Source organism: Podarcis filfolensis (genome assembly GCF_964270895.1).
Source record: "Podarcis filfolensis genome assembly, chromosome: 17".
Classification (NCBI taxonomy): Eukaryota; Metazoa; Chordata; class Lepidosauria; order Squamata; family Lacertidae; genus Podarcis; species Podarcis filfolensis.
Genome location: NC_139621.1, coordinates 9,564,024 through 9,582,638, shown reverse-complemented (window position 1 = coordinate 9,582,638; position 18,615 = coordinate 9,564,024). Strand labels below are relative to the sequence as shown.

The following is an 18,615-nucleotide window of genomic DNA, read 5'->3' as shown; positions in this document are numbered from 1 at the left end:
CTGGGTCATGTGGCCAGCATGACTAAGCTGCTTCTAGCGAACCAGAGCAGCACATGGAAACGCCGTTTACCTTCCGGCTGGAGCAGTACCTGTTAATCTACTTGCACTTTGACATGCTTTCGAACTGCTAGGTTGGCAGGAGCAGGGACCGAGCAATGGGAGCTCACCCCGTCATGGGGATTCGAACCGTCGACCTTCCAATCAGCAAGTCCTAGGCTCTGTGGTTTAGACCACAGCGCCACCCGCGTCCCTTGTATATATATATGGGCATATTTTATTCTAAATTGAAAGATAAAAAAAAAATGTTGGTGCAATCGAGGGGAGATCTTAGCCATGAGATGGGAATCCAGAGGCAGCAAGCTCCCCCCCACCCCCCAGTAGAGGAAGAGTAGTTTTTTGAACATAAGGGAGCCATTGATGCATGGTGCAGTCCAGACATATAAACAGCAACAGTTTGGGTTGCTCTTTTCTTCTCCCTCTTTTGTTTAATAGACAAAAGCAATTTTCTGGTAGAGGCACATTTGTATTATTGGAGAGAAGTGGATTGAATAGTTCTGCTCTTGAGAGGCTGGGTTAAGAAAAAAAAATGAGACCATTTGAAAGTCTTGATCTAGATAAGCAATCCTAAGTCTTGATCTAGATAAGCTCCCGTTGCTCGGTCCCTGCTCCTGCCAACCTAGGAGTTCGAAAACACATCAAAGTGCAAGTAGATAAATAGGTACCGCTCTAGCGGGAAGGTAAAACAGCGTTTCCATGCGCTGCTCTGGTTCACCAGAAGCGGCTTAGTCATGCTGGCCACATGACCCGGAAGCTGTAGGCCGGCTCCTTCGGTCAATAAAGCGAGATGAGTGCCACAAACCCAGAGTTGGCCACAACTGGACCTAATGGTCAAGGGTCCCTTTACCTTTAATAATAATAATATAATATAATATAAAGAAAAGTCCTGGGCTGCAAGGTCACTACAAATTCTTGTGCTCCATAGCTTCATTCCTCTTTGCAGAGGGCAGAGATGAGTGGCATCTCCTGCACTGCTCTTAAGCTGTTTCCCAGAAGGAGAAATTGGCCAGTGGTTAGCTCGTGGTCTGCAGTAAGAAGGAAATGGCCCTTTTAGGTAGCTATTAATAGACTGAATTTGAGCCGCAGATCCATCATTTCTTGTGTTCTCCCCTTCCTTTGGACAGGGCCCAGTGTTGAAGTCAGTTGCTTTTTCGCCATTTCTTGCTGCGGCTGTTGAATTTCCAGAGCATCTCCCATTTCATATATGTGAAAGGCTTCTCTGTGCTGGTTACTTGCAAGCCAACTAAACTCCCTAGGCGAAGAGCAAATGTGCTTGCAAGGGGAAAGCAGTGCAGTGCAGCTGGTGGAAATCTGGACTTCACTGGTGCAGTTCAGATCTCTAAGTCCTGCTCTCAGTCTGGTTCTCCTATAAAATGGAATGAATACTAGCCAACTTGGTATTAATTTGATACCAAGCAATCAATGTTAGCACTTACCTGGCCAATTACTAGTCACCCATGATGAGTTTAGACAAGCAGACAAATATAGTAGTAGTATTTTTTCTTTACAGTCACTCGTGTATTTGATAGAAGTAACATCAACTCATAAGTCAACACCCGGCTCGGGCATCACATAACTACCGGTAGTTAGCATGCCAGAGTCTTGTTCGTTATCAGAATTAATCAGACAAATTGCTCCACCAACTAAGAGCAGCCATGCGCCACCACCCCCAAAATCGAGAAAGAGCTATCGATCTGTCTTATTTTTTCTGTCTCTGGGCCAGGCGAGCTTTCCCATGTGGTGCATGGCCATTCTTAATTGGATAGAGGGATTTGTCTGGTTAATTCAAGATAACGAATGAGACTCTGGCATGCTAACTAGTTATGCAACCCCCAAGCTGGGTGTTGACTTACGAATTGATGCTACTTCTATCAAATACATGAGTTATTGTAAAGAAAAAGACTACTTCTATATTTGTCTGGTTGTCTGTACTCCTTACTGTGGAGCACTTGTCCTTGGTGATATATTTTTCTATGCCTTTGCATTGTGCTATTCTATCACCATCCTCTGCATTGTCTGTTCAATTTCTAGTCATGGCGCAGTTAACTGGGCACTCTAATCTGTGTTCATACTTACTCAATAGCAGCTCAATAAAGCATAACTAGTGATGAAAGGCCTTAAACTCAAGATTGTAGCTGAAATGCATCTTAATTGGTGTACAGTGCTTCATGTAAGCCGTATTATCTTCATACGAAAGATAATATTATTAAGAAGAAAAGAAAATAACCCTGAAACAGTGCAACATGGCAATATAGAAAACATTCTAGATTGCAAATTGTATAAGAATAGCATTAACAATCTTCTTACCCTCCTTCTGATTTTCCCCATACCATCTAGTTGTGAAACAGAATTTCTCATCTCTCCTAGCATGTTGGCATTCTGATATAAAGGTCATAGTTAGTCATCCAAGGCTATGGGCCAGGATCCTGTGGCCTTCAGCTGAGCACATGAGGTAGAGTTGGATAGATAGTGAGCAGAGACAGAGAGAATGATTCCCTGAACACCTTTTATATTGATCAGTAGCTGGGTCAGGAGTATAGGTCAGTTACATGACATACTTAGGTGAACCAATGTAAGAGAGAAATCGTGGATTACCGTGTGGGGGAAAGTTTTAAAAGGCAAATGGCATCCTATTTGTGCTGATAGTATGACCTCGTATTTCATCTTACTGTCATGCAAGATGCCAGGGACTTGCACGTTTGCCACTGAGAATCAGCTGAACAGCTCCCAGCAGCTTGCGCGTGAGTGGCCCAGAGTTGAATCTTTCCACTCTCTTCATCCACTTTTGTCCATCATGGCTGCTGCACAGTTTGCTGAAGCTTGCTGTAGTGGGTTGTTATAGGCCTTGTAGGGTCCTGATTTACACCTTGCAGAATTGCTACGGGGTTGTAAAGGTAAAGGACCCCAGTTGCAAACAACTCTGGGGTTGCAGCGCTCATCTTGCTTTACAGGCCGAGGGAGCCGGCGTTTGTCCGCTCCGCAGACAGTTTTTCCTGGTCATGTGGTCAGCATGACTGAGCCGCTTCTGGTGCAACGGAACACCAAAACCAGAGCAGTGCACGGAAACACCGTTTACCTTCCCGCTGAAGCGGTATCTATTTATCTGCTTGCACTTCTGGCGTGCTTTTGAACTGCTAGGTTGGCAGGAGCTGGGACCGAGCAATGGGAGCTCACCCCCGTCGTCGGGATTCAAACCGCTAACTTTCTGATTGGCAAGCCCAAGAGGCTCAGTGGTTTAGACCACAGCGCCACCTGTGTCCCTATGGGGTTGGACTGGTTTGATTAGCAGGGCTGGTTTAATTAAGAAGTGAACTCTGCAGAAAAGTTGGCGGGAGTTACGTTTTTCATTCAGTTTTGCAGCCAGGCTTACTTTCCTGTATGTCTTCCAGCTGCCCAGAAGGCCCGAGAGCAGTTTGAAGAGGTAGAGAAGTCCCTGAAAGAAATGGAGGAGTCTATCAGGTATGGCTTTGGGCTGGCAGCCACAGTCTCTCAAGGGTGAGGTGGGCTTCTCTCTGGAGGAGGGGCAGAACAGAAAGCATGTCACTTGCAAGGGTAAGTAAAGTCCTTAGATCAGAGTTAGGGGGACTGAGTCTTGCTGGCAGACCTTACTGGTGAGCCAAGCTTGACAGGTTGGGAAAGCCTCTCACCTTTCAGTCACAATGGCATTGGGTGATCTTTTTGCCCCCCTCCCCGTTTGAAATCAAGCCATGTGAGCAAAGGCATAACCTGGGTGGAGCATGGAGCAAGGGCTTTGCTACATAATACTTTACAAGGACTGTTGGACACCCCCCTTTTTTTTTTTAGTTCAGCTTTGTCCTTACCTGCCTCATGCCTGATGTCATATATGTGATGTCAGGCGTAGGGTATGGGGACATGGCTTGGCCAAAACAGCCTGGCATGCCAAACGGGGAGGATTGATAGGCCTAATTAGCTGTGAAGGCTGGAGGTTCCCTCACCCCTGCCTTGGGTGAATTCTCCTTGAGGCCTGCAATATTTCTTTCTGCTTGACACTGACCCTTCCCCGTTGGCTTCCAGCAATGGCAATTTGTTCCCCCTAGCCAGCTGTTTGTGTGATTTCCCCAGACACCTAATGGTTTGGATAGGTAGTACACTTGGCTTCAGTAGGCAAAGTCTTTTGGGGGGGGAGGTGATGACAGGGAGGTCCTTTCTCCTGGACATAGCTGTCAACGTTTCCCTTTTTTAAAGGGAAATTCCCTTATTCCGAATAGGATTCCTTGCAAGGAAAGGGAAAAGTTGACAGCTATGCTCCTGGACCATTTTTATCGTCATGGATCTAATCTATATGGCTTTTCCTCCTCCCTCTCTATCCCCTCCACCTTGCTACCCACCCTCTAAAGAAGAATGTGCCATTCTCCCCACCCCACCCCCCATTTAGTTAGGGGAGCTCAGCAAGCTGGTGTTTGAGGACCCATGTGCTAAAAGCAAGGTGTGTGTGTCCATGGGAATTCTGTTGAGAACCACAAGGGTGATTTTTAAAGAGTTAAAAGGGCTGGTTTTTTAAAAACCCTATCCTTTGCCTGGTCTTTCTTGCTGTTTCTTACTTTGTTGGTGCATCCTCAGCTAGGATGTTAGGAGAGGTTACTGTTCGTTATTTTACTGTGAAGATAAGAGCGCTTTGTACAGTTTCGCTCTAGGGGTTTGGGCATTGCTTTGATGCCACTTGCCATTCAAATCGCATCTCCCCCCACCTTTCCCCGGTCCCAGGTGGGGGAGGGGAGAAGGATAGAAGCCAAAAATAAATTTCAAGCTGTCTCCTATTGATTGCATACATAATTATTGCCGTAATCACGCCACTCCTGAGTTCTTAGGCTGGGAGGGCTGATGCAGGGAGCAGATGGGAGACCTCGGCATGCTTAGCTTGGCTGACCTTGGTGACAGACACTTCATTTAGCTATTGGGGGAGGATATATTTTGCTGGTTTCTGCCGCCTTCTCAGTGGAAGGGGATGTACAGTGGCAGAGGCACTAAACGGACCCTGTGGCTTGGTGATTTCTGGCCGCATCTTCAGAGTCTCTTCACATACCCATTGTGGCATGGTGGTATTTTTTGACGTGCTCTATTACTTTGCATTGACTCCCAGTCTGATAAGTAAGTATTATCAGCTGTTCCTTCCTTTCTCCACTTCATCTTCGGAATGGCTGTAGTCACTTGCAAGTGGTTAGAATGGATGCAGGTTTTGTTGTGATACAGCGCATTGCTCAAGTCTACCAGCCAGTTCTTTCTGGCCAAAGGTTTTTGCACAATTTCCATGCTCTGTCCCTGAGACCATTTACCCTGTTGCTTCTGACAAATCTTCCACTAGCTTGCTTGGAAGTGCAGCAGGAGCTTCTCTGTCCGAGAGGAGTGTGCTAAAATAAATCTTATTCCGCAAACTAGCTATGAAGGGCTTGTCTGAATGAACAAGCCCTTGTCTTGTTACATCTATTACTCTTCCTTATAAATATGTTTTGGGTTTTTTTAAGGAAGCAGAATAAATTATACAGATTAAATCTATGAAAATGTAATTTATTCCGGGCATAGTAGTGCAGCTTCCTGTGTACTGACTTTAACATCTTCTTAAGTGGAGAGTCTACAGATTTATTCCTCCCCCCCCCCCCCAATCAAGGGCAGTCCCTGCAAGGACAGGCTGTGAGCTGCCCATGCGGGCGCCCTAGTCTGACCAAGACCTCTGAACAGGCTCAGGGACAATGCAGTAGCTTCTCATTTATTTGTTTGCACAAATTTATATGCTGTTTAATCATAGAAGAATATGAAAGCGTTACGCATCAAGGAATACAGTACATCAAATATTTAAAATATAGGCATCAGTGAGTAATGAACTGCTAAGATATATCTGGGAAAGCCTGATATTTAGTGTGTTACTGTTGCTGCTTTCCCAGTATCAATGGCCAATCTCAATATTCCTTGATGGGTAGGTCTAGGATAGTGGTGGAGAACCTGGTCCAGATGTGGGATTCCCAACTCCCATAGCTCTAGCCAGAGTTAGGGATGATGGGAGTTGTAGTCCAGAAACATCTGGCGGATGCCCCGGTTCCTCACCCCTGACCAGCAGAGACTTTATGCCTCTGGAGCAACTTTCGGTCCAGAACTTTGAAAGGCATAGAGGTTGCAAGCCTTGACAGCAGGCTCTGATTTCTGGAGAGAGTGTGCAGGCAGAGCGATTAAGCTGCTTCTGTCGTGAGCCGGAGTCCTTAGAAAGTGTACAATTATGGCCACTCAGACCTAGGGTTTTTTCCTGAGTTTGTAAGTGTGTGCCATGCCTGCAGCACTTCAGCTGGCAGGAAGGGGCTTGCGTGACCAACAGTTTATCTGAGCGACCTCCCCCAAGCCCCCGTCTCTGCAGATAGGCAGCAAGCATGTCAAGGAGCTGTAGGCTAGAGCCCTCCTTTCCGATATGCTAGTTTCCTCTGCTCAGGAAAGGGTGTGTTTTGCGGGGGCAGGGGGAGTTGCGTGGAGGAACATTTAGTCATACGAGCCGCCACCCCCCAGCCATCTGAAGTGATACAGCCAAAACACATGTTTATCCCCTCAGGGAGAACTAGGCCTAAAACAGCAGGTGCAAAACAAGAGCTTTAATTGAAGTCCCTCTTCAGAATTAGCTCCACATGGGGCATTTCCCACCCAGCCATAACTCCGCTGCGCTTGCAGTGCAAACTGCCCCTCCCCACCCCAGGGAGATCTCTGGCTTGTCCCATTAGGAAGGCTTTTAAGGGGGTAGGGGTTGGAGAAAATGTGTCAGCTAAGTAAGCAGCTAATGGAAGTCTGGAGTCACAGCTGAGACCTGTTTTGTTGGTGTCATCTTTCCAAGCTCTCTTTTTTTTAAGTAATGAAAGGCATCTTTCCCTTCTAAAGGAAGGAGGATGTTTCACGGTCCCTTTTATTTAAGACTACTACCTGCCCTCCCTTCAAAGTTTCAGCATGGCCGAACGTACTTGCTCGTCCCTATCCTTAGAGTCTCACAGCCTTGAGTCGCTGCTACCCCACTTTTCCCAGGTTGCTGGTGGGGGGCTGTTGCAGACAGAGAAGTGGCTTAAGGCTCCGAGGCAAAGTCTGGGTTAGGACCCAAGTGCCCACCTTGGCATGTCCTGCCACAACAGACCGAGGGAGGAGAGGACAGGAGTTTTTCCTTCTTCCTAAAAGCTATGTTGATCAGACCAGGGCAAAGTGGTTAAAGGCTAAGGCAGTTCCTTTATTAAACAAAGAGCTTTGCATCTCTCTGTGCGCATGGGGGAGAGAGAGACCCGTAATTAGGAGTAGCCTTGGTGACAGGGCGGTAACCATGGGATCCAGCCTCCCCAACCAGTCCCTTTGCTGCTCCGTGCGGTCCCCTGGGAGGACAGGCAGATAAGGGCAAGGAACAAAGACAGCCACTTAACTAAGAGCTTGGGCAGAGGCCATTGACCCCTGCCACAGGCTGGACTTGCCTTCCACCAGCGGGAGAGGGCGGAGGAGACCGATATCAGGATAACACTTGACTCCTGGTGGTCAGTGAAGCAAAAGGGACCTGCTGCCACGCTGGCCGTCATCTCTCAGCTCCCTGGCGTTGGCAGCTTGGGGGGAGCTGTAACTCAAGAGCGGGTAACATGGCCCTCTGCCTCTTTGCTGCAGAATCTGGAAAGGTCTTGCCCACCAGGGGAGGCCATGCTTCACTTAGATGGACCGTTGAGCTGGCTCAGCAATATGGCGGCGTCAGTTCCTCTTGTTTTTAAAAAATCATTTTTTCATTTTAAAAAAAGACAATTTGTGAGAAGCATGAAACGTTTTGCCATCTTTGTCTTACGCCCGTCTCCTGCTGGCCTTTCTGGGATAATGTGTGTCCTGAGAGGAGGTTTCATCTCCACAGAACGCATGTATCCCGCAAAACCTTTCCTTGATTTTAACAGCTTCTTACTCTTTGTCCTTATCAACTGCACGGCCTCCCACTCCTGGAAATACCCCTTAAAGTTATGAGCCTACTGTCTAGAGAAAGTCACTTAAAGGCTGCCAGGAGGTCTGCCTGCTTGTTTTAAATTTCTATCCATGCTTCTTGTCGCTTAGGCACAACTCGGAACAGCCTTCAGAATTTTCAAATCACAATATCCCATGTGATAAAATGTTCAGTTAAAAATACAATAAACATTTCCTTCTCTTCTGGTCTTGGAGCCTTATGCCTTCTCTATATTTTGCTGTATATGTTAAATAGTAGGAAATTCAAAGTATGAAGACAGATTTAGTGGTCAGAAATTCTCAGCCTTTTTTTGACTGGATTACTTTTGCCTCCTGAGCAAAGCATCCCTCCTGTATTTCTGTTAAAACTGACCCAGGAATATTCCAGTAACTCCCTAGCCCCATTAACCTTATTCCGTCCTGTTAGCCTGTGTGTAGTTTTTTCTTTTAACAATGTCGCCTTCTTCCTTCCCTCCCCCAGGAGCCTGGAGAAAGAGATCTCCTTTGATTTTGGACCTCATGGTGAATTTTCTTACCTCTACGGCCAGTGCTATGAACTCACCACTAATGAGTAGGTGCCTGTGTCCCTTGCTTGACTATTTGTTTCCTCTGGGGAGTGGCTCTCTTCTCTCTGCTCAGCCCTGTGACATCTGGAGTGCTCTCTTTGAACTGTGTGTCTTACAAGCCGTCACTCCAGAGGTGCCAAAAAGTAGGTGGGTGGCCTGCCCACCCGCCAGGGTTAGCCTGTAGAGCGGCAGGAGATAGAGATCTGGCCAAAAGGTTCTTTGCTCCTGTTCTTGACCGTAAGACGAGCATTATTAATGAAAAGGAAGCTGGTTTTTACTCCCCAAAACTGTAGCTTGGTAGTATGGAAAATTCCTCTATAACAATGCGGCTAGCTTTTGGTAAGCTTGCTGGGGCAGCTCAGGGTGAGAAGAAAGACACCCCCTTCAAAACTGAAGATGGACGGCTCCAAAATTGGAGCCAGGGACTCTAAATTTAGGCAGATAAGGCTCCATCAGAAGACATTTTTTACTGGTTCTTGGGGAAGTGAGGTTCTCCACTCAGTCAGAAGAGAAGAGGTGCTGTTCTTTGATCTAGATATACAGTTGTACCTTGGAAGTCAAACGGAATCCATTCAGGAAGTCTGTTCGATTTCCAAAATGTTCGAAAACCAAACCGTGGCTTCTGATTGGCTGCAGGAAGCTCCTGCAGCCAATCAGAAGCCACGGAAGCCCAGTCCGACGTTTGGCTTCCAAAAATAGTTCACAAATCGGAACAGTCACTCCCGGGTTTGCGACGTTCAGGAGCCAAAACAAAGCTGTTCGAAAACCAAGGTACGACTGTACAAATAACTGCTCTTGAATGTTCATTATAGCTTCTAAACTGGATCTTGTATTGAGGGTCAAAGTTTGGTTTGGGTTCAGCCCATGTCCCCCAACATTTTGAATGATGCCTGGAATTCGGGTGCCTCTTGGCCATGGTGTTGGTGATTGGGCAGGATAGCTTTGCGATGTGAATGCTCTTAAGAGGCTTGCAATTCTTTGGACCAAGGTTGGGGAATGTGTCACCTTCCAAATGGACTTCAACTCCCATTGGGCCCAGCCAGCATTGCCCGTAGTTGGGAAAGATGGGAGTTATGGCCCAGCCCTTTAAGGTCCTGCTCCTAGTTGGGCTTCCTTTGTGCCATGGGCTATATAGTAGGAGATGCCTTGTAGAGAGGGGACTAGGGGACAAGCAGAACTCCTTGTAAGAAGAGTTATCATAGGCATCAGTGTTCCACCCCACCCTGATAATTAAGCAGGAGAGTGTTGCCTTCTAAAGCTCAGGTCATAGCAAGCCAGCTAGTGCAGTAGCTGCTGAGATATTTTGAACTACAATTCCCAACAGCCTCAGCCAGCACAACACCTGTAATCACCTGCTGTCATCATGATGTTTCCTTTTGGAGACTTGCTTGACATCGAACAGACCTGCAAAGAAAAAATGTTTCTTGGCCTGCACAGTTTGATTTTTTCAGTCAGAAACTTGCAACTGGAGACAGTCCCAGCTGGCTTGCATTTGATAGCACATTTTGATTCCATGCCGAATGCAACACCACTTGGAAGCTCTGATCAGGGACTCCTGAGTATAGCAGATCGCAGCGGGGCTGGCTTTTGGGGCCAAATTTAAAAGGGGCCAAACGCAGGCGCTGCTTGCAGAAGAACCATTGAGAGTGCACCAAAAAGCTCCTGGTTTTCCTGTGTAGTGGCACCATCACCCACCCTAGACCTGGCGGCATATGGGTTAGAGGGAAAGGGCCATGTGGTTCAAATTAGGACACCTGGTGGGCCTAATTTGAGTTGGTTGGCAAGTTGGAGGTTCCCCATTTGTTCTTTACTTGATAGACCAATAAGACTTCTATTCTGGATGCTCAGTATTTTTCCTTGTAAGCAGATCATTTTCAAAAGGCTTCACATAGTTGTATTCTGTGTGTTTCAATGGGAAGCTCATCTCGTACATTCTTAAGTCTCTGGTGTTGATAGCAAAATAATCTTGGAAGCAAGGGATAGATCAGGGGCCTAGTCTTCTTCATGCCATGCTTTCCCATTCCATCTAACCCCGAGCAGTATCATTTCCAAATATATTTTGCCTTGGGTGCCATCATTTTAGGAACCAGGTCTAATGGTCTAATTATCGGCACTTCAAAGCATATGGCACAGGGATCTCATGGATTTCTTTTATGCTCTTTTCCTCCTCAGATATATTTATCGCCTCTGTCCCTTCAGCAGAGTGTCTCAGAAACCCAAACATGGCGGCTCGGAGACCAGCCTTGGGTAAGAGCATGGGTAGGCAAACTAAGGCCCGGGGGCCAGATCCGGCCCAATTGCCTTCTAAATCCAGCCCGTGGACGGTCTGAGAATCAGCATGTTTTTACACGAGTAGAATGTCTCCTTTTATTTAAAATGCATCTCTGGGTTATTTGTGGGGCATAGGAATTGGTTTATTCTCTCCCCCCCCCCAAATAATAAATAGTCTGGCCCCCCACAAGGTCTGAGGGACAGTGGACCGCCCCCCTGCTGAAAAACTTTGCTGACCGCTTGGTAAGAGACTCCAGTGCTCCAGGATTCAACGTGTTTCACAACAGTTTGAGGTCACTAGCCTCCCAAGCTAAACAGGGAGATGTTGCAGTGTTTTAGTGACTAAGCAGAGGCTGAGCTACAAATCAGAAAGTGCATAGTTTGAACCTTGGCTTTGCTCTTCAACATGCTAGGAGGCCTTATGCCAGTCAGACTCTCAGCCTTAGCACACCTCCTAACAATCCTCACCTTGAGGGTGATGATACTGACCTACCTTACAGGGCTGTAAGGATTAGGATTACAACCATGATGATGTACATCAGGCACTCTGGATAATCTAAAACACACACCTCTTTGTCCTGGCTTTTGACACTCGAGGTGCATATTTTAGGACCCACCTTCTTTCTCTAACTGTAAGTTTTTTTATGTTGTGACCCGCCCTGAGACCTTAGGGTGGAGAGCAGGTAATATATAAGGAATAAAATAATAATAACCACTTCTATCAGTGTGAATAATAAAGCCCTGCCCCTTAGCATTGAGTAGGTAAGAATACCTACTCAATTAGAAACGGGGAAGAAAACTTCATGTGTGTAGTGTGCCGTTTTTAAAATACCTTGCTGCATATTTTAACTTCCTGAAAATGGTCAGCTGTGCTGATAGGACCTCACTTGGTGGCTAGATCCTTGCCCCCGAGACCAGCCAACCCTGGAGCAGATTCATCCTGTGTAGAAGTGGCTCCATCTGGTTCTAAATGTTCCCTAAGGTTATGATTAGCAGGGGCTACTTTGGGTGCTCTTGAGTTGTTGCTTCCTCTCCAGCACGTGGGGCTCCTGGAGCGGTCCAGAGGATAACAAATTTGGCGTCATGAAGTACGAACACGGGACAGGCTGCTGGCAAGGCCCCAACCGATCCACCACAGTAAGTGATTCACGTAGTCCTGAGAGACCAGCAAGCTTGGTCAGGTGAGCAGCAAGATACAGCTGCCTTTTCAAGGCCCAGCAGCGGCGAAGTGGCCTGTCACCCAGCTGACGGTATGCCTCCCTGTCTGCAGGCTGCGTGAAGCTGTTTGGTTTCCAGCACACCCAAGTTCTGGCTCAACTGGAACGGAAAACCCCAAACCTTTATTTTCTACTCCCAAGCGTGCCCATTAATATGGACTCCCTGTTCCCAGTTAGTGAAGGAAACCTAGTTGAGAATGGGAAGAGGGCAGTTCAACAGAAGAGCTGCACTTTTTAAGAAGTAGGAAGCAGAGTTGGCTACCTGTTGGAACATCTGAAAGTCTGGGGCTGGGCTGCCAGTTTTAGCAGACCAGCCGGAGGGGATGGGGCAGTGACCGTGGTTAAGTCATTCATTCATTCCTTGCCTCTGTGATGTCCTAGGATTTCTCTCTGTATTTTTTTAAAATAAATTTTATTAGAGTTTATAAATACAAAACTTAATCTCAAATATATATTTTTGTTCAACATTAAGTAATATAAAAACATGGCGAAAAAGAAAAAGTAAGCTAGAAAGATAAGAAAAAAGATAGGAAAAAGCTTTCAAGAGAAAATAGAAAAGATACAGTTCAGAAATTAAATAACTTCTGATTCTTCATCTGTCTGCTGTATATAAACAACAATCACTTCATCTACTCCAACATAATAGGATTTCCCTTGGGAAGATTTGATGGATGGGGGATTTTTGTGTGAGTTCAGGATCAGGTTGATCTGCCTTGCTTGGATCAGAGTAGGAATTCTCCCATCCCACATTGAACAGGCCCAGTGATTTGTCTCACCTGGCAGAAACTTGAGTTGGCTATCATGGTTGGCTGACACTGTTGCTAGTACGTTGTAAAGCTGGTGTGGAGAACCTTTGTGCTCCAGGTGTTGCTGAACTACAACTCATCCATGTCTGAAAGCCAAGTCAATAGCCAGGGATGATGGGAGTTGCAGCTCAGCAGCATCCCCAAGGCGTGGCCAAAGAGGTTCCCTATGCCTGTTGCAAAGAAATGACAGTGGATAAGGGAGGGTTTATGCCACAGGCAGCGGTAAGAGCGATGGGCTCCTGCACAGCAGCTGCAGTCCTAAGCCACAGACTCCATAGTGGGTAGCCAATGTCCTGTTTTCTCTCCTTCCAAGGTGAAACTTACATGTGGCAAGGAGACAGTGGTCACATCGACGACAGAGCCCAGCCGCTGCGAGTACTTGATGGAGTTTATCACCCCAGCAGCCTGTCAGGAGCCAAAAGACCTCGGTCACGATGAACTCTGAGGCTGGCAGGTGAGTTCCTTTGTCAAGTCTCAAGATGACACAGTAGCCATGGGCGCTGACAAACGGGGAAGGAAAGCCATGTTCTAAGTTGTACAGACAAAAACTTTTAGTTTGGCAGCAGTTACACATTGGAACCCCCTGCCGGTTGACACCGGGCAGGTGTCCTGTAATCCCTTACTTTTGCTTTTAATTATTACCAAAACATTTTTAATTGTGCTTGCTGTTTTCATTGATAATTTTAATATTTCTTGTAAACTACTTAGGTTTTTTAATACAATCAAGTGGTGTATAAATTTTGTGTACGTAAAGAAAGTAAATAAAAGCACCGCTGGGAAAGGGGGGCAGAGTTTTTTGAGAAGGTTCCTCCACCCTTTACACCACTTGGCAACTACTCAAGTCGTTTGCCTCTCTTGCCCCCTTCTCCTTAATCAGAACTTATTTTTGTAATGTATTGAAGGAAGACCAGTGTCTCTGTCAGTTCTGTTCCCTTGGCTGATTTGTCCTGTCTGCGATTTCCCCCCCCTGCAGATTTGCAAAAGAGCTGTTGTCAGTGGGACCAGGTTCTAATCGACATGATTCAAAGAAGCACTGCAAAATTTACTTCTCTTCCCCCCTGGGGCTCCCCCACATGGACCCCCGACATCCTTTCTCCACTGTTCGCGCTGCTCTTCCTCAGTGGACTCTGGAGCTTTTGAATAATTATGTTTACCCTGTGAAACACTGGGGATTGAGTGTGCCCCCCCTTTTTTTCCTTCCAGGGCACCATCTGCCCAGATCATGCACAACACACAGGACTGCTCAGCTGCTTGGGCCATTTTCTTGCTGGGGAAAAGGCTTCCTCCGCCTCTTAACGTTTTCTTCTTTGTGGAGGGAAGAGCCCTTACTTTTCAGCCATGCGGAGACTTCAGGCCTTTTCCCCTGAAGCTCTCTCCCCTGCCAGCATTTTCTGTTCCGAGCCAGATTTCCACTCTGTCTGAGACTTTGCACAGCTGAAAGAAGAAGACTGGGAAAAGAACCTGCTCCTTAGCCTGCCCTCTGCGCTGCCAATCACAGCCTGGTTGTTGTTGTTTTAATCTGCTGTCTGATGTTGAACTCTTATTAAAAAAAAACACACCACCACATTCCCTTCCAATAAACGTCTCTGCTCTCTTCTGTCTGTGGCCTCAAAGGTGAGATTTGGAGAGTTGTTTGGAAGGGGTTGTATGAAAGGGGGATGGCACAACATGGCCAGTTTTATGTCTGCCTTCCGTTCATGCAGCTGTTATCAGTGGCCTCCGCATGTGTCATTTCTCCAGGAGGGGCTGGCAGAAACTTCGACAGGATGCATGAGACCCAACAGACCCTCCTCTTCCTTCCTCCTCCCCCCTCCACCTTTGGGGAACTGGGCCTCCCAGGGCTGCTATGCTCCTCTTGATAAAGGTTTTGGGGGAGGGCAGCGCTGGTGCCTTTCACCTGCTCCCCTCGATTGCTGTCAAAGCCGGAGCATTTCCATAACAAAAAGGGAGGCGACTTCCCTCCCAGCCACCATTGTTTCCCATCTGAGCTCCTATCCCAAAAGGCGCCTGGTGTTGGGAAGAGGGGGTTGGGGGGTAGGTTTGACAAAAGGCCCCTCTGGTGACTGGGGACATGTTTACTGTATGGGTTCAGCCTCCCCTGGGCAAAGAAGCAGGGAAGCATGTGCAGTTGGTTATCGATGGGGGAGGGGCACACCACCTCATCCCACCCCCCCAATCTTTCCAGGGGGGAAGGAGGTGTTTCTCCCACACCCATGGGGTGACGTAGGCGTTTTCTGCTGGCAAAACAAGACATTAAATGGAAGCATCTGTTCTCAAACCAGATCTCAACTGGTGGGTGTGTATGCGGACCCCTCAATTCCCTTCCTTTGGATCAAATCCTCTGATCAGTGAAGGATGGATGGGCGAGACTCTTGTGCCCCACCTCCCACAAGCACCATTCATTTCCCCCATCCCCCAAAACACAGTTCAAGTAGAGTAAACTTGACTCTCGTGCGGAGGGAAAACTTGAGTTAGCACCTCTTCTACCAACCCTATTCATTTGCTTCTATGCTTGGTTGCCATAGCAGGACAAATGGACCCTTTTGATTTATGCTAATAAAATGTCCCTTCATAAGGGGTGTTTTCATTGTTCCTGCAAGAGTGACTTAAATATGCAGAGTGTATCTGTTAGTGGGGACAGACCATCCACTGCAACATCTCTCAGGTGTCAGTGCTCAGTTTCCCCCCACATAAGTGAATTGTGACCACTATAGAAGAAAGTAAAAGACAGAGTTTGGGCAAACCACTGGGAATTGAGATTAAAGCGGGCTTCAGTCTCTGGACGAAGGATCAGGCTTTGTTCCTTTGCTGTATGTTAACTGCTTCCTGTTTACTTTTTCTCATAGAACTCAAATGGGATCCACTGCAGGTAGACCCCCACCAGCTGCAGAGCCCGTCTCTGTGTTGTTTCTTTTCAGTTGTATGACAGACCACAGGTACCACCTAGTTACTGCTGCTGACTCCCCCAGTACGTATGAGTAACCCAGAGTAAGTGGAGCATCTGCTTCAGTAAATGTACAAGCCTGTATATTGTGTGTGTCTATCCCAACAGTTAACAGCCATGAGAACATGCATGGCTGCGTCCTTTGATTGCATGAGCCAGCCGAGATATACAGTGGTACCTTGGGTTACATACGCTTCAGGTTACATACACTTCAGGTTACAGTCTCCGCTAACCCAGAAATAGTACCTCGGGTTAAGAACTTTGCTTCAGGATGAGAACAGAAATCGTGTGGTGGCGGTGTGGCGGCAGCAGGAGGCCCCATTAGCTAAAGTGGTGCTTCAGGTTAAGAACAGTTTCAGGTTAAGAACGGACCTCCAGAACGAATTAAGTTCTTAACCCAAGGTACCACTGTACTTTCTCCTCCCTGGCTAACACAAAATTTACAAGCATTGTGGGACTTTCCCATCATGTTGTGCAAGCCAGCCTTCAATCCAAAACAGACTTTTTGCGCTATGTTCATATTATATGTGTAAAAGGTAAGGTAAAGGACCCCTGCACGGTTAAGCCTAGTCAAAGGCAACTGTGGGGTGTGGCGTATGAATATTAACACTGGGCTGTGTCCCAGTACATCAAAACACTTCTGATTTTGGGGGGTGTTTGTGTGGTTAAAGTGCTTCTCATCCCTAATTCTCGTCTGGAAAAGTTGCTTCGCTTCTGAAGCAACTGTGGGCATTTGCTCTGATGTAGATATGTAAATTAAACACACTGCCAAAATATTTGTTGGCAAGAGGAGAGAGGTGTTTGCTTGCAAAGGGCACGGGACTTTTTTCCTATTCAGAACGACACGCAACAGTTTCTATGGATAATGTGTGCTTTGTTGGTGGCTTCTGGAAGGGAGGACAACTTTTATCATGCCCTGTCCTGCCTTGCTAGAATTCTCTTATCACATAAACAGACAAGCGGACTCTCATAAGATTCTGAACTTTTTATTTTCTGGCATGAAAAGTACAAATAATTAAACAATTCCATGTAAAAGATTCATACAGCCGCCGTGCCTGAAATCCCAGTAATAAATATTCTAAACTAAATGCAAAGTGTCATTTTTTTCTTTTTTTTAACAGCAGTTTTTTAAACCCTTCCCACATCAACAGACTCTCTCATGATTTTTTTTTTTAAATATTGTTTTTAAAAACTGTCCCAATACACATGTGAAGCTTAAAGAGGCTCTGGGGGCCAGGTACTCCAGGCCTGTCATCTTTTCCCCTGAGCCCCACCATGCCCCATGACTAAATACATTGGTGGGGAGGGTGGAGGGCATGTAAAAAGGTTATTAGGATCTCGCCATTACAACAGACAGACAATTCTTTAAACCCTCTGCTCCCTTCAATGTTGCACCCTGACCCATCATTTGGAAGCAAATTTGCCTAGCAAACATAAGGAAATGCCACGAGCCCCGCTCGCTCGCTCGCTCTCTGGTGTCTGCCTTCGTTGGCATGCAGAATTCTCTCTTTCCCTCCCCACCCCTGCTCCAACCCCCATTTCAATCCACTTCGCTTTTTTTTTTTTAGTAAACTCAAACTGGCACTTATTGCTACTTGAAAAAATATAGTCGAGAAGAGGCTAGATTGCTGTGACCATTTTAGAAGCAACAGATCACAAAGAGAATTTTGTTTTGCCACTAAATGCCCTCGTCGAGATGCAGGGAAGGGAGTCAGATGCAGGGGTTTGGTTGCGGGAGAAGAAATTAATCAGGATCTGAGCCGGCTAGCCAAAGGAAAAGTGTCTTGACCAAATTAGCTGGAACCGGAGGCAAAGCTCCCTAAAGGAGCTGTGCTTTCCAAATTGCATCTTAGCTCAGTGGCTCTGTTTCAGAACAGTTCTTTAAGCACGCAAATTATTTCGGTGGCTGCATGGTCTGCAAAGGGAGCCAGGCTCTAGGCTGTGTTGTGGGTATCAAAAGAATTTTAGTGGGTTTCCATTTCCCACCCACCAAGAGAACTGTGTAGGGGTGGAGTTTTTCTACCTTTTCCACTCCCACTATCATGCACACAGATAGTTTATGCTTCTCCCTGCATATATTGAGTGGTATTGAGAAGACAGGACTTGTTACAGCTACAGGGCTGTGCTATTTTTCCTGCTCTAAGCTCCAAGGCATGGGTGGGCAAACTAAGGGCTGGATCCGGCCCAATCGCCTTCTAAATCCGGCCCGCAGACGGTCTGGGAATCAGCTTGTTTTTACATGAGTAGAATGTGTACTTTAATTAAAATGCATCTCTGGCTTATTTGTGGGGCATAGGAATTTGTTCATTATTTTTTTTCAAAATATAGCCAGGCCCCCCACAAGGTCTGTGGGACAGTGGACTGGCCCCCTGCTGAAAAAGTTTGCTGACCCCTGCTCCAAGGCATCACTCCTCTTGTCTGGAGGTGGGTCTGAATGCTGCCAAACAAGTTTCAGAGAGGAGTCTCCTGATCAGCACTTCCCAGACTCATGTACAGTTCGGAGCAGGGGTCCACTTTGGAATCCACAGTCCAGCGAATTTTGTGGCTAGCTAGTGTAAAGAGTTTGCAACATGACCTCTTTTCTAAGATTATTAAAGGCTAATCCCAGTGATAGAAGAGAACAGCCCAGGAATAGACCCTCCCACCCAGGAGTTCTTCAGCTACTGCAGTGGTTTTCTAAGGAGGCCACATGGCAGGGCACAAATCAAAGTAACTAAGCCACCTGACGGGGGGGCGGGCGTCCAGCCTTCATCTAATCCGGGGTTTCCCAAACTTGGGTCCCCAGTTGTTGTTGGACTACAACTCCC

The 18,615-nt window shown here is 46.8% G+C and overlaps 1 protein-coding gene across 7 annotated transcripts in view; it reads left to right on the top strand.

Moving 5' to 3' along the window:
* PRKCSH (PRKCSH beta subunit of glucosidase II) overlaps nt 1–16,896 on the top strand; it is a 39,773-nt gene extending 22,877 nt beyond the window's left edge. For 4 of the 7 annotated variants that reach the window (XM_083593537.1, XM_083593540.1, XM_083593535.1 and 1 more), the window contains 6 exons: nt 3,447–3,516; nt 8,486–8,575; nt 10,743–10,817; nt 11,879–11,978; nt 13,178–13,318; nt 13,838–16,896. In XM_083593537.1, coding sequence (XP_083449663.1) covers nt 3,447–3,516; nt 8,486–8,575; nt 10,743–10,817; nt 11,879–11,978; nt 13,178–13,309 — 467 coding nt within the window. In that variant the 3' untranslated portion in view covers nt 13,310–13,318; nt 13,838–16,896. The remainder of the gene's footprint in view (nt 1–3,446; nt 3,517–8,485; nt 8,576–10,742; nt 10,818–11,878; nt 11,979–13,177; nt 13,319–13,837) is intronic. The other 3 variants (XM_083593538.1, XM_083593541.1, XM_083593539.1) reach the window with 1 other exon arrangement.
* Nucleotides 16,897–18,615: the final 1,719 nt, after the last annotated feature.